Source organism: Meles meles, chromosome 2, assembly GCF_922984935.1.
Source record: "Meles meles chromosome 2, mMelMel3.1 paternal haplotype, whole genome shotgun sequence".
Taxonomy (NCBI): Eukaryota; Metazoa; Chordata; class Mammalia; order Carnivora; family Mustelidae; genus Meles; species Meles meles.
Genome location: NC_060067.1, coordinates 116,350,310 through 116,365,133, shown reverse-complemented (window position 1 = coordinate 116,365,133; position 14,824 = coordinate 116,350,310). Strand labels below are relative to the sequence as shown.

General features: G+C 32.9%; 1 protein-coding gene across 4 annotated transcripts in view; it reads left to right on the top strand.

The window, feature by feature from the left end:
- Positions 1-14,824, top strand: part of GRID2 (glutamate ionotropic receptor delta type subunit 2) — a 1,534,703-nt gene that overhangs the window by 304,194 nt on the left and 1,215,685 nt on the right. For all 4 annotated transcript variants that reach the window (XM_045997867.1, XM_045997868.1, XM_045997866.1 and 1 more), the window contains exon 2: positions 5,945-6,100. In XM_045997867.1, coding sequence (XP_045853823.1) covers positions 5,945-6,100 — 156 coding nt within the window. The remainder of the gene's footprint in view (positions 1-5,944; positions 6,101-14,824) is intronic.

Below are 14,824 nucleotides of genomic sequence, written 5' to 3'. Positions count from 1 at the left end.
AGGGAGGCAGAGAGGAGGAAGCAGGCTCCCTGCTGAGCAGAGAGCCCGATGTGGGGCTAGATCCCATCGATCCCAGGACCCTGGGATCATGACCTGAGCTGAAGGCAGAGGCTTTAACCCACTGAGCCACCCAGGCGCCCCTATGTATACCATCTTTAAAACTTTTTTCAGCTATGAGTCTATGAAATCCCCAGTTGCCCACTCCGTTGTCATCTTATCAAGGCATCTGAATGTTGCTATGGTCTGATTCAACATGTAATAGCTTTCCACTGTCTTAAGAGCAAATTATTTGTTAAGAAACAACCAGGCTTGGTTTGCTGATTATCTCTGTGTTGAGGGAAGGTTATTTTGAGGGGTGGATTGGTGGATGCATGAATATATGGGAAAAAAAAATAGAGAAGAGGAAAAAATGCACAGAGAGGGAAGCCAAGAGACTCTATTATGTTGCTTCAAAGACAAATAGATTTATTTCATAGATCACCTTTGAAAAGTTCATTCTTTTTTAAAACTACATACTATAACGAATTATCTATATTAGGCAAAATTAAATAAACGAAGACTTTGAACTTTGTGACTGAAAAAAGATGAGCTATTTTTTATTTTATTTGCAACTATGATATCCAACCATGTATTTTGGTCAGTTGTTTCATACATGTCTTTTTAGATGATAGGGTTTTAAACATTGATGATGCAAGGGTAGTGCAGATGTGTTGATACTTGTTACCATATATTTAGATAATAATATTTAGGTATTTAGATTATATATTTAAATTATTTATTTTAATAGTTATTTGGTATACTAGTTATACAAAATTTGATACAGTGATCTTCCAATAATTCTACTGAGTAGAAAAAATTTAAGACATATATCAAAACATTTCTCAATGTTTTTATAGAAAACTCGGAGCTAGATGAAGACATTTTCTTTCCCCCATTATCTTACCAGCTAAATAATGTTTCCTCCACTTGCCTCTTATATGTATAAGGAAAAAAAAAAAGAATTTAAATATTCAAACTAAAAATACAAGTGTATGATTATAATGTGTTGAATAATTTGGGTATTCTGGAATCATAATGACTATGATAATAAATTCACTTGCAAGTACATTAGCAAGTCTACCATTGTTTTAATTTATAGTTAGTTGTAACTCACATTTTTACTCCTGTTTTTGAATCTAGTTATTTTATAATATTATGCCTAACTAAACATAAGGAAAAATTAATCAATTACTATTTCTTGACTAATTCTAAGATATCCAGGCTCCCTTCTATACACTCAAAAGTGTAAAAATAGTTTCTGTGGGGCGCCTGGGTGGCTCAGTGGGTTAAGCCGCCTTCGGCTCAGGTCATGATTTCAGGGTCCTGGGATCGAGTCCCGCATCGGGCTCTCTGCTCAGCAGGGAGCCTGCTTCCCTCTCTCTCTCTCTCTCTCTCTCTGCCTGCCTCTCTGCCTACTTGTGATCTCTCTCTGCCAAATAAATAAATAAAATCTTTAAAAAAAAAAAGTTAAAAAAAATAGTTTCTGTGACCCAGGAAATTATATTTTGGTAATGAGATGAGCATACATACAGCCATCATGGAGACAACACCATGAATAAAGACACAAAGGTAAAAATGCTTTTAAGCTTAATGTTTCTTAAAGCTTCTAATGTTTTTGAAAATTATGGAGTTGGTTAGCTTAGTGACTTCTAATGCTTTATTTAGCAAGCACATTTGTAAATATGAATTTGTGTAAAAAGATTTTATGATATAAAATACTGACTTGTACAGATAACCCTACACAACAAGGAGAAAAAAAGATGTCAGGATAGTTTTAATTATTATAAACTATAATTCTTTACTATCTAAGATGTAAGATCTATGAAGATAAGTAAACATGTTTAGTTTGTATTTAAAAACTTATATGTGGGGTGCCTGTATGGCTCAGCTGGTTAAGTGTCCTACTCTTGATTTTGGCTCAGGTCGAATGATGATCTCAGGGTTGTGGGATCAAGCCCCACATTGGGCTCCATTCTTAGCAGGGAGTCTGTTTGGGATTCTCTCTTTCCCCCTTCCACTAACTCCCCACAAGCTCTCTCTCTGTCTGTTTCTCTCTCAAAATAGATAAATTAACTCAAAGCAAAATAAAACCTATGTTTTCTTGCCTGTATGTGTCACTCTCTTTGTAAAGCCTTTTCTCTCTCATGGGAGGAACAGATCATCAGTCCCTAATAACGTAAATGACTGATTGCAAACTGGTACAATGGGAACATGTAGGAGGTGTTCCTTGTCTGTTTTATTTCTTGGTTATTCTTCCTTTCAGTTTGACCAATGTGAGGTGTAGATAGGATATATAATCTGTTGATCAAACTTTGTGTGTGCATGTGTGTGTTTGTGTGTGTGTGTGTGTGTGTGTGTGTGTGTTAAGTGGTAGGAGAATTATTTCATCTGGACAATAAATTGATTCTGCTTTTCATCTCAAGGTTGTAAAATAAAACTGATAGTAAAAAATGCTAATAAAATAGCTGGGAAAGAACTAGTTGCTGTCTTCATGTTAACTATATGGTCATGAATGTTACACTTTATAAATTTCAAAAAAAAGTAAATCTGAGATGTTTGATATCAGATTGGACTGGTAGTATATGTGTATTGATAGAAAGGATAAAAAGATGACATTGCTATACTATTGGAAATGCATGAATTAGGAAAGAGCCTTTTTTGTCCGGTTCTGCATGTGGAACTCACTGAGCTGTTTTCAGAATAGTTGTGCTTAATACAAAATGCTGCCTGTACTCTCTTGGTTAAAAGCCAAATATAAGATGAGATTTTATAGCTGAAGAAAAAAAGTAAATAGATAACTGGATTTGAAATATTGGTAGGATTTCCCGTTCTTTGGTTATGCTGTGTGCAGTAAGATGAAATGTTTCTTCTGTTTACTTCTTGCTGTTTGCAGAAAGATGAGCTACTTCTTTTGTGCATTTCCTTTCAGTATATCTTAATTCAGCATGGAATGACTAATTTGCTATCAGTTCTGTAGGTTTCTGCTACTTATTAAGTCACGTTTAATGTTTAAGGCAGTCTTAAGTATTCTGTTAGGTAACATTAAAATGCTTCCATTAAGAAATGTGTTACCAATACTCAGCAGAAGTCAGTATTATCACCTGCTTTAAAAACAAGGTTGAGGGGCGCCTGGGTGGCTCAGTGGGTTAAGCCTCTGCCTTCAGCTCAGGTCATGATCCCAGGATCCTGGGATCGAGCCCCACATCGGGCTCTCTGCTCAGCAGGGAGCCTGCTTCTCCCTCTCTCTCTGCCTGACTCACTGCCTACTTGTGATCTCTCTCTATCAAATAAATAAATAAAAAATCTTAAAAAAAAAAAAAAAAACAAGGTTGACTAAAAACTATTTTAAAAGACCCACTTAGAATCCATGACAAGCTGAAGCATCTTTATATAAACATACATCACTTCTTTGTGAATAGACATTTAGATTATCTGGTTTAAATGAATTGGTTATTTCAGCTCCAATTGTAGTACACTGTATCACACTTCCTAACTAAAGTTAGAATCTCTAACTAATTCTAATTTCTAATTCTAATTTTTTGATAGTTCTAATTTCTGCTAAAGAAATCTGTATATCTGGATCTGATAGTATTAGATTTAAATGTAATGATTAATCTAGATTCTCATAACAATTACCACAAATTAAAATGCATTTTCATGAATGTAGCTTCAATGAGCAAGAAACATCCAACATTTTACTCTCTAATTTCACAAAAACAGTTTCTAAAATAGATTTCAATCTGATTCAGAAGTGATATATGAGGTCAAAAGTTAACATCTATAATATATATTTTAATAAAATATTAATTTCCTGACTAATAGATATATAATAATATAATTAGGGAGCACTTTATGTATCAATTTAAAAATTCTTTGTCCTTGCTCATGCTCTTAGCTGTGGGAAGGTATTCAAATTATACTATAGGAAATAGAAAGCAAGGGTTTGAAGAGGCTGCTCAAAGTTAGTACATTCCAGGCAAATATAAAAGAGCGGTGACAAGGGAAAGCTAGATTCACACAAAAAGCCTCTTAGACACTCCACCTTCTCTATTTAAAATTAAAAATTGCCTCCCTATCATGAGGCCATTTAAGGTGAAGAGGGCAAAAGTAACCTGCCACACTTGTCAGAAATAGACATAGTTTCACCCTTGCTTTATCATGTATTGACTCTAATAATGCATGTTGAATATCATGATCTGTCTTTCATTAGAAGGCCAATTTGGGCTTTAGTCACAAATGCATAAAATCAACAGAAGTGGCATAATTAAAACGTCTGCTTCTACATATACATATGTGTGGGTGTGTATAGATAAAAACATGTACATGTATAACTTTCTGTATATATAGTCTGTGTTTATCTCTATGTGGGTATATAATACCCATATTGTATTTACATTTGGAAAAAAGACATTTTAATGCACACACAATTTTATTTTTATATTTATACACTACAAAGAATATTATATTCAAGAAAAATATTATGCGGATGTGGATATGTATATGGGTATGTATGCGTAGTCATTCCATTATTGTGTTACTGACCCTGGGTGTATGTCGTTTTTTGGTAGGAGGAAATTCATTTGGTTCACTCAAAAAGGCAAAAAAATACACTGACCTTGTGTTTATAATTTAAAAATAAATAATTTAAAAATATGTTCCTGCTTAGAGCTAGCAGAATCAGAATGAGCACAAATAAGGCATGTGTGGCCAGATGGGAAAGAATCTCCCAGATCTGAGTCAGGATCCTCCTAAAAATACATTTATTTCTTAGGGGTCTAATCCTGAAATGGAGTATACCATAGTGATTTAGAACAAAGACACTAGAGTCAAGAACCCTGGCCCTTATTCCTTTGGCATATTCCTTGCACTGAAACACATAATTATGTGTATCACATAATTATCTTAAGGATTGAATGAGATTCTGCAATATGGGAAATATTAATGTAAAATGTCATATTACAGTATTTGAAAATAAGAAAACACCAGTGTTTATTGAAAATGTACTATTTAGTTAGCACAACTTATTTATATTTTACATGGATAAACTTATTTAAAGCAGTTAATAACCCTTACAGATCATTATTAGATTTTACAAATGATGAATGTGGGGTTTAGAATTTGAATCCCATGTTCAAGGTCATATACTTAACAAGCTGCAGTCAGAATTTGAAATTAGTTTACTCCTAGCACTGGTATGTTTAAGCTACACCCTGCTGATAGGCAATCATTCAGAGAGAAGTTAGCCATAACTCTTATGATCATTATTATTGTATGTGAGTGAAAAGGCCATGATATCTACCAGGATTTTTGTTAATTCTTCAGAAATTACTTCTTAAATTACCTCTGCTCAGAGGTTTGTGTGTGCCTAAATTTTCTATAAATGTTATTGAATTTACTACTGTTTAATATACTGAAACCCTTTTTCAAGATAAAAAGAAAGGAAGGAAGTAAAAAGAATAATGAAAAATAAATTAAGATCACAATAGAAGTCTGATCCCTGCACATTGTGTGAATGGATCTCAGAAAGTTTCCTGATTTTATCTCTTATTACTCAGAAAACTATTCCTCAGACTATGAACTCCTAAAGATATTATGATAGGAGATGTCTAATGTATTAGCTACTTCATTCTGCAGAAGATTTTTGGACTGATTATATTGTTTTACTAAAGCTCTTCCTGAAATCATAGTGTGATGTACTATTCCTCATTTCCATTTGGAAGAAGTAACTACATGCCTACCTAGCTATCACACTGCTTCCAGTACAGTGTGCTTCAGTAATAAATAAAGTGCATGCTTTAAAGGAAAGTATACATTTTTCAAATATATAAGTCCCTTTGGCATATTTCCAGAGAGCACGACAGAATATTTATGTTATTGTTTAATGGAAACACTCACTTCTTTCTAGGAGCAATTTTTGATGAATCTGCCAAAAAGGATGATGAGGTGTTTCGCACAGCAGTTGGTGACCTCAACCAGAATGAGGAGATTTTACAGACTGAGAAAATCACATTTTCGGTGACATTTGTTGATGGAAGCAACCCTTTTCAAGCCGTTCAAGAAGGTAAGGCCGATCAGCAGTCCAGTTTTTATTTTATTTGTATTTTGGTTCAATTCAAATGGCAATAGAATTAGATTTGTAAAAGCTGTCAACCTGGATATCATTTTTGGGTCTTTACTGCATTGCTTTACTTCGACAGTGCTGTTTTGTAGATGTTGATCCTGAATTCCACTTCTGAAAAGGCAGAGTGTGGAAAGTTATTTTAATTGAAGTATTTGTGAAAATGAATATAAAAATTTACAGGAAAAGCTTTATAATATTTATGACTGTAGTGTAAATTAAACATTCCTTAAAACTGTGACTTTCTATCTGAATGTTTAGTTTTGACTTTTTTGAGATAAGGGCCACCTTGAGTGTTGTTACAACATGTGATGACATATTTCAGTTATTCATAACAAGTGCATTGGTGGAAAGAAAACCTGTAGGCACCACATGCAAATCAAAGATTTTAGACTGGCATCCTAACATAATATGCCAAATACTAAAAACATTTGCCTCCATTCTCTCTTTATATTTGAGTGAATTAACATTTTCATAGGTACCAATCATATAAATACAATTTTTTTTTATTATACTGGAATGATCATTTGTATGAATGAAAGTTTTGATTGAAGGATTTAAGAGTAATCAAATTTTATTTTTGATGTTATTATTCTAATGAAATAGCCTTTTGATTGGCAAAGCGCTCATTGTTCATGAAACTATTTTCTGCTAATCTAGGTTACGTTTTGTTGTGACAATATATTTAGACTAAAGATACCAATACAAAATTTAGTCAAATGAAGCACTTGTTTCATCGAAAAACTTAGAGAAGATTTGGCAGAAGAAAAGATGGATAAGATATTAAAGTACTAAAGTTTGTCAGGAAAGTTTTAAAGACAAATATTGAAAGGGTAAGGGAAATAATATACATATTTTTGAAAATACAAAGATGAAAATGCTTTTCATCTAATGTTGCATCTGCATGATGTACAGGTAACCTTTATTGGAATATGCTTTTGACCAATAACATTGGCTACTGTTGAAGCTTATTTATGCTTACTTGTGTCAGTAAGAGAACAGGTAGAACGATTAGTGAGCTACTAGATTTTCCTTCTAAATAATTTGATGGAGTGAAGAAATATTATTTTAATGAAATAAATAGAAGTGTTTTAGTAAAAGATGTTTTTGCAAAGAATATGGCGCGTATATTAATAGAGAATTTGAACGCTACTAAGTACATAACAATTTAAAAAGTTTAATAAAAGCATCTAGTTATTTATATTTTAAAATCAGAATTGTTATGGGAATTTGGGATCTGCATAACTGTATACATTGGCAAATTTTCTGTTGAAACATTTAAAAACTGCTTAAATTAATATTATAATTCATAAAACAATACACAAAATAATAAAGTAGAATTTGAGGAAAGCCCAATAATGTAAAAGAATATTTCTTATTCAACTCTTAGTTTTAAGGACTGGAATGAGTGCAGGAAAAAAATGACAGATTTATTTTTGCTGTTTTCCTCTGATTACATATTAATAACTGTAAGCTAACTTTGAAGACATGCTAAAATATCCATTCCTTTTAAAAATGCACTTTGAAAAGTGTGGCAATAAGGAAATGAAGACAACGCAATAGGTAGAGGGGAATTACAAAGTCTGAAAAATATGTCCGTCACACCTTCTTTAGACTACAATTTGAAAAGAAAGGATTTTTAAAATACCACCATTAATCTGTTCATGTATTGCTTTTTGTAGCCATTCTGCTGTCAGCTCAATTCTGGAACCAAAAATATCTCTCAAAAAGAACTACTGTTCCTTGAAAGAATTTGTGGCACTGAAAGCAAATTGAGAGAGGAAATAAGTTTTAAGTTTCAGAGACAGAGACCACTAGATATTTGTCAAGAAAGAAGAAAGAGCTTGACAGTTTGTCTGATAGTTTCTGATACTAACAGGATGTTCTGGACCAGTTATTTTGATGGTCTGCTCTGGATAATGAACCTGAAATAAGTTTTAGGAAGCCCTGGAGCTAATATGTTTCTACATTCAATATAAAGAAAGATGTTGGCTAATTTTAGAAATAAAAATAATTCTAGAGCTCTTTCTGTAATTGATTGGTCTGAAAAAAAAGTAAAATATTCCATTGAAAAAGAACAAGAAATAATTCGGGTATTTTCTTAAATGTTTTGAGAAAATAATTTAGGAGAAAACCTTATTGTGTCATCAAGGATGGCCAATTTTTCTATGATCCTATCTTTGCTGCAATAGCATTAAAATCTATAACCCAGAAGGTCTTAAATCAGCTTGTTTGTTTTTTACATTCTAAAGAAGGACAACAGTTTCAATGATACGTTTATTACTGGTCATTTACACATTACCACTAGTGATGAACTTTTAAAAAATTCATGGTTTTGAATTTTTTTTTATTTGTTTGAATTTGAAGTCTGATCCTTGAACAAACAGTATCATCAAGGATATAGGGATTTGGTAATAATAAAGAAGAAATCTAACAATCCGAAATCCTCAACTTAATTTTTGTTAAAATTTCTTCCAACCAGCCATATTTAAGAGCTGATTTCTATTTTTCAAAATTTAATTTTTTTGTTTACTTTATCTTTCTACTATCTGCATTTAATGGGAGAAGGATTTAAAGATAAATAGCCTATGAACACTTAAGTAGTATTAGAATATTGGTGCTATTAAAATGCTCCTTTGTAGTTTTGGTTACAGTACGTTTTACATAGTAATAATTATTTTTAATAATAATATTTAGTAATTATTTTTACAGTGAGTTTATAGAAGAAGATATCTTGGTGATAACACAGGATTAATAATCCTTTCTCAAGATCAGTGATTATATCTATATCTTTATCATTAGCCTGTAATATTAATCTCAGCACTTTTAGGTAAATGAACAGTAGAAAATAAATTCCTGCTTTTAGAAAAGTAATCTGGGTTTCAACAACCTATTTTAGCAATTATTTTCCCTTCTTTTTGAATGTATTTGTTGATAAGCTCTTATTCATATTTTGTCCTTTGAGTTGTAGAGTGTTAACTGGGGGCAAACAATTTTTCATATCTTAACTCAGAATTATTTTTGTCACGGTAGGCAGGAATCACATGGGTTATTTTTGAAAATCTTGAAAATGGCAGAGGTGGACGATTTAAATGTTTTTCCTAAGTAGATGAAGTAATTGAGAGCAGAGTGGTTAAGTTATTCTCCTACACAGTACAAGTGTGTAGCAAGAGAAAGAACTAAACCATGACCTTCAGTCCACGGGCCTACTTTCCTTGCTACATCCTTGCTACATCTGTTAACCATATGTACATGAGAGGGAACACACAGTGCATTCTAGGACTTCAATAAGAATTCTAGAGAATAGAAAATTGTAGCAGATTTATATGTTTTGATACTAAAGTTCATGGGTTTTAGATAGCATGGAATAGTAGAAATCTTCCAATCTAGTTGATCAACACCAGTTGATTACACAAATCACTCTTGTTCCTTCATCTTTGGTTTTCTCATTTATAAATAATGAAAAAAATCAAACATGATGTATTTTTAAGATTAGTTTCATCTTTATAGATAGAATGTTTCATGACTCTATAGAATACATTTCCAGATTTAGAAATTTAGGATTATAGAAATGATAATTATTTACTTAGTCTTTAGACAAAACTGAACTTGCTGAAATTGCCTCCTAGTTTTTCAGTGGCCTATTTCAAAAATAAATTAAGAGGGTATATGACACCTGTCCTTGGTCCTGCCATCTCATCCAACCATTCACCACAACCTAAAGAACTCATTACTATCACCACGATCCAGACACAGTCTCTTGCAGATTTAGTTGACCTGGATCAGTGCACCTGTTACCAGATTACTCTCCTTACTTCTTTCTTATGGATTGTTGTCTCTGTGTCATCTATAAACTGGATAAAACATGGATGAACAAATGTGTGGTGAGAAAGACACTGATTTTCTCTACTGAAAGCAATAGCAATTGTTTATATTGTTGGCTTCTAGTTGAGCCTGACACCACTTTGGTCCATGAGGGGTGGGGATTCCCAAGAAAACAAGGTCAGGGGAAAATAAGGGAAGTGCATTTATAAAAATGTTCACATAGGAAGTTGTATGCAGAAATAAGAATTTATGCATAACTTTTGCATTCTTTGGATGTACCAGGAATGTTGTAAAGCACCATGTGTTGATATTGAATGGCAAAACACAGTTAAAACCTTTTAAAATATTTGTTCTTACTAGAAAAACACCTAAAGGTGAAATGCATAGTAAGAAAAGTTTAAGGGCAGAATTATGCTATATATAGGGCAGAAGTATCAAATGATACTATTTGAAAGAAAAAGTGGCACCTATCATAATTATTCTTACTTATGCTTTATCACAAACCATAAATAATATAGTTATAAAAACTTTTTAATTTAAAAAGCAGTAATGGTTAAGACTATTCATCATCTGAGTTTCTGCCTGGTCCACCTTCAAATTATTCCTTTATATATCCAACATGAATATTGTTTGCTCCCAAAAGTCATTTGTAAAAAATAAACATATTACTTTAATACAGTGATGGTTTCAGTTAGATTTGCCTCATATATCTTCCAAAGTAAAATTAAGTGTAAAATAATGTGGTTGCTTTTATTTATAGCTTATGGAATTTGTCTTATTTCTTTATAGTTATAAATAAAAGACACATGCATCTATATTATGTATGTAAAAGAGATACTGGGAGAACAGTGGAGCCAAAGAATTGTAAGAAAGTCTAACTAGGAGTATGCACTTCTCCAGAACACATAGCCATTCTCTGTGAATATTTCTGGTACCATAGGCTAAATCTGAGTAGTCTTGTTCAAAGAGTATGTAAATGTAAAAGAATGATTTATGTGGTTGCTCTATATGATGCTTTGTTGAAGGGCTTAGTCTCATAATTTATATTCCTCTCACCTTTAATAGGACATCTTTACTGTGATAAAAATTCTGCTTATTTGGAAATGTTTAGATTGGATTCTGCAACTTTTCTAGGATAGGACTGCAGTGTGTATGGCTCTTCAGCCTGTGTTTCCTTGGACCAATTTTGATAGCTCAACTGCAGCTTACTTTCTCAATTGCCTAATAATAAACTGAACTTGAGGATTGGTGGGTCCAGGGGGCCAAGAAATAAAACCCAAACATCATGCAGGTATAATTCTTCTCATTCAGTCATTTATTTATTCATTTTTTTCATTCCACCTTTCCTTCCCACATCAAAGCAAGTGTCGTGCTTTGAATCCCAGTCTCCAGGCCCAGTGCTCAGTGGAACTGGTTCCCAGCCATTTGTGCGAAGGGGTGGGAGTAAGAGATACTGCAGTTGACTGGTCATCTCCAAAGACCCACACCAAAGGAGGGATTTGGGATGTCCGTTCAGTGGTTGGCTGGACCATCATCTTCCCTCCATGAATCTGGGATACTTAGCAATCCACTGACCACCCCAGGATCACTTCTCCTTTATACTTGCCATATTCTAAGGACTGGCCAGTAAGATCTGGAATCAGAATCTTCCTCTTGTGTCATCTTTAGTACCCACCATCAATGTAGTATTAAAGTATAAAGAATTCTGTATCTGTTAGGGACAATAGTAGCACGCATTCTTTTACGCATCTCACAGTAACCCTTTTCATTGAATAATTGCCAGTCAGGAAGAATTAAAATATGTTTGGAATCTAATTTCAAGAGTACTCAGTAAAATCAATTTATCCAAGTACTTTTTAAATGCCTAGTAGTGTTCCAAGATTGGGCCAGCCATAATAGGAGATTACAAAGGAAATAGAGGACACAGCGTTATAACTGCAGGAAGCTTTAAAAATGTACTTGGGAAGGGCTATGGATTTTTAGAGCATGACCAGTCATTATGCCTTCTACCTGTAACTTATGTTTTTAATGATGTTAATTGTAAAAAGGAACAAGACATTTTACCTTTTAAAAAATATTTACTTTTTGGAAAAGACAGTGAGTATCTTTCTTAAGGTAATTCATTGTTTTCTAACTTAAAGTTAATGAAGATACAAATTGTATGACTTAATCTTTGTTTTCTGTGATTTATTGTTGTGCTCCGGTATCAGTAATCCTTTCCCTTATCTAATTCAGTATTATGCTGTTAAAGTAACAGGTCTCTGATACTGTGGATAGATTGAAATTCAGATGTTATAGACCTCTATATCATAATTTTATAGCCTTTTTGCTTTGAAGTCTTTTACCTCCATATCTACAATTGTGTACTCTTGTGTAAGTTACCTCATAAAATATATATTTTACCAATATGTGATGCTCTGGATCTTGTTTTATTTAGAAGAAGCTTTAACAGCTTTCTATGAAAGCTGTGTTTAGCAGAGTAAAGATTTATTCTTTTGTTGTTGGCTAAGTGTTCTTTCTTCCTACCAAGTATTTTTCACACAGTAATAGCAGACCACTTTCTTCTCTTTCAGCCTTTTCAGCATTCTTATGGCAGCATAATTCAGTTTTTAATCGGTCTTTTATGATACTGACTTGATAAAAGATTCACCTATCTGTCTTAAAGTGCCTCTGAATATATGGTTTATTGGATTAAAAACCACACTTACCTACATCCTATAGTTGTTATGAGAGTCCATTGTGTAGTCATAAAAATAGTTTAAGTTCACATTAAAGATGACTTTACTATATGCAGAATTTTTAAACTATTACCCGTATTACTGCTATCAGTGTTTCAAATGTTACAATCTACTTGCTTAAATTAAGAACAAAAAAAGACCTGATTTTAAATTATTTTAATATTTAACACCTATTTTTGTATGTCCTTGGCAAGTGTTATGTGAGGTTTATGGGAAATGAACTATGTGTGGTCTTTTAGTAATCATGCAATATTTTGTTCAATTACCTTGTAATTTTCAAAAGAATTGTCACTGAAACACTACTTTTGAAAGGAACATACACAAAACCAATGTACACTAGGAAATTGCATATTCTGGGAAAAGAAGAGAATGAATCAGCAAGTACTTTTTGGGTGCTTGTAAGCATTCAGCCTTGAGCTAATACTCAGCAAAAGACTGTGCTCTCCACTGGCTGCCCTGTAGTCTTCCATGGTTAGGTTGACCTTTATTACCATGCATTAGGTCCTGACCTGTATGGTTCCTTTTCCTTGCCCCTATAGTGCTCTTTCTAAACTCCTCATTCAATGCCCTTTTAATGCTTGATTCTCAATATTGTATTGTATGCACTTAGCATATCTACATTTCACTGAATATATGTCTTAAATTTGATCCCATTTGTTTTTTGGGGAGGAAAAACATGGAAATAAAGCATGTGTGTCATGGAATTAAATAAATCTGCCTTTATTTGAATTCTGCTCCATCTCTTGTTATCTTTGGGATCCTAAGCACACCTAATGTCTCTGAACTTCAGTTTCTTCATATGTAGAATTGGGCTAAATACATACTCCCTGGGACTACTATGACTATGTGATTGTGATTTTATGGGGTTGTAATTATTGTATGTAGGTTTCTCTTCTAATCTAAAAACATGTTAATAGTAGAGTACATGATGATTTAGTACCATTGCATGTGTCTGTCAGTAAACTCTATTGCTCTCTGGCCTTACCTTCACAAACACCCTCTACCATATACATTGGTGGTTCCCATGGATACCACTGATTCCAGTAACCTTATTATCTGCCTGGTTAGCATCTTTTTTTTTTTACTCCCAGTTGAGTCTTTCCTTATCAAGATGCTGAATGCTGGGGTTGTAAAAATATAGAAATTAAATGCTTCTGCTTCCCCCCTCCCCCTTCCTGGGCTAGTTCTGCTAGTCAGCAGAGGAAGATGGGAATTATACTTGTAGTATAATTTATTTGGCAAATAGTAGTGATGTTGCAAAATGTGTACTTTGGGTTGAGAGGATTTAAAATACCTTGTTACCATTTCTGGGAAGTAAAGAAAGCCTGTGGAGACCAAATTAAAGCTTTCTGATGATTTGTGTGGGCTGAATACAATCAGTGAAGTAAATAAGGCACTGAGTCATTACTAAATGGTTGTAGAGAGACATGATGTTGTAGAAGAGCTATATAAGAAGGTCGGATATAGACATGAATTCAAGGAAAGCTTTATGCTTTGAGAGATGCATCATCTCTGGTATTTTGAGTTTATTTCTGAAATGATTGTTTAAAAGGTTATCTTTCTATGTTCTGCACATTTTCATTTCAACTATACATGGACAAATATTAACTTTAAAAACTTGGTCATTGGTTTCTTTGAATTCTCAGTACTGTTCTTCTTCAATAATACATGATATCATGTTGTTTCTCAGGAATTCATGTGTCATTTCAAGACATATTTACTTTTTGGTCTTTGATAGAATAATACAATATGATGGTAAGATTGGCTAAAGCTCATTCCATAAAATATACTTTCAAATATACAAAAAATCTTAAAACATAGAAAATTAAAAAATAGACTTAACCTGTCTACTATAAACGAGAAATATGTTCCAAAGTGGAAAATGTTTTCTTAAAATATATTATTTTGAGAAAAAAAGTTCTGTAACTCCAAGTCAGAAGCAATACTATTACAGAGACTGAATAGAATAACTTTAAATATTCAGTAATAATTTTTGTGCTCTGCTTTTGAATTAACACTTATAAAAGATAAATAATACTTTGAGATAGTCTTGAGTACTTATTCATATTATTCAAATTGAGCAAGATGTAGAGAACTTAGGTGA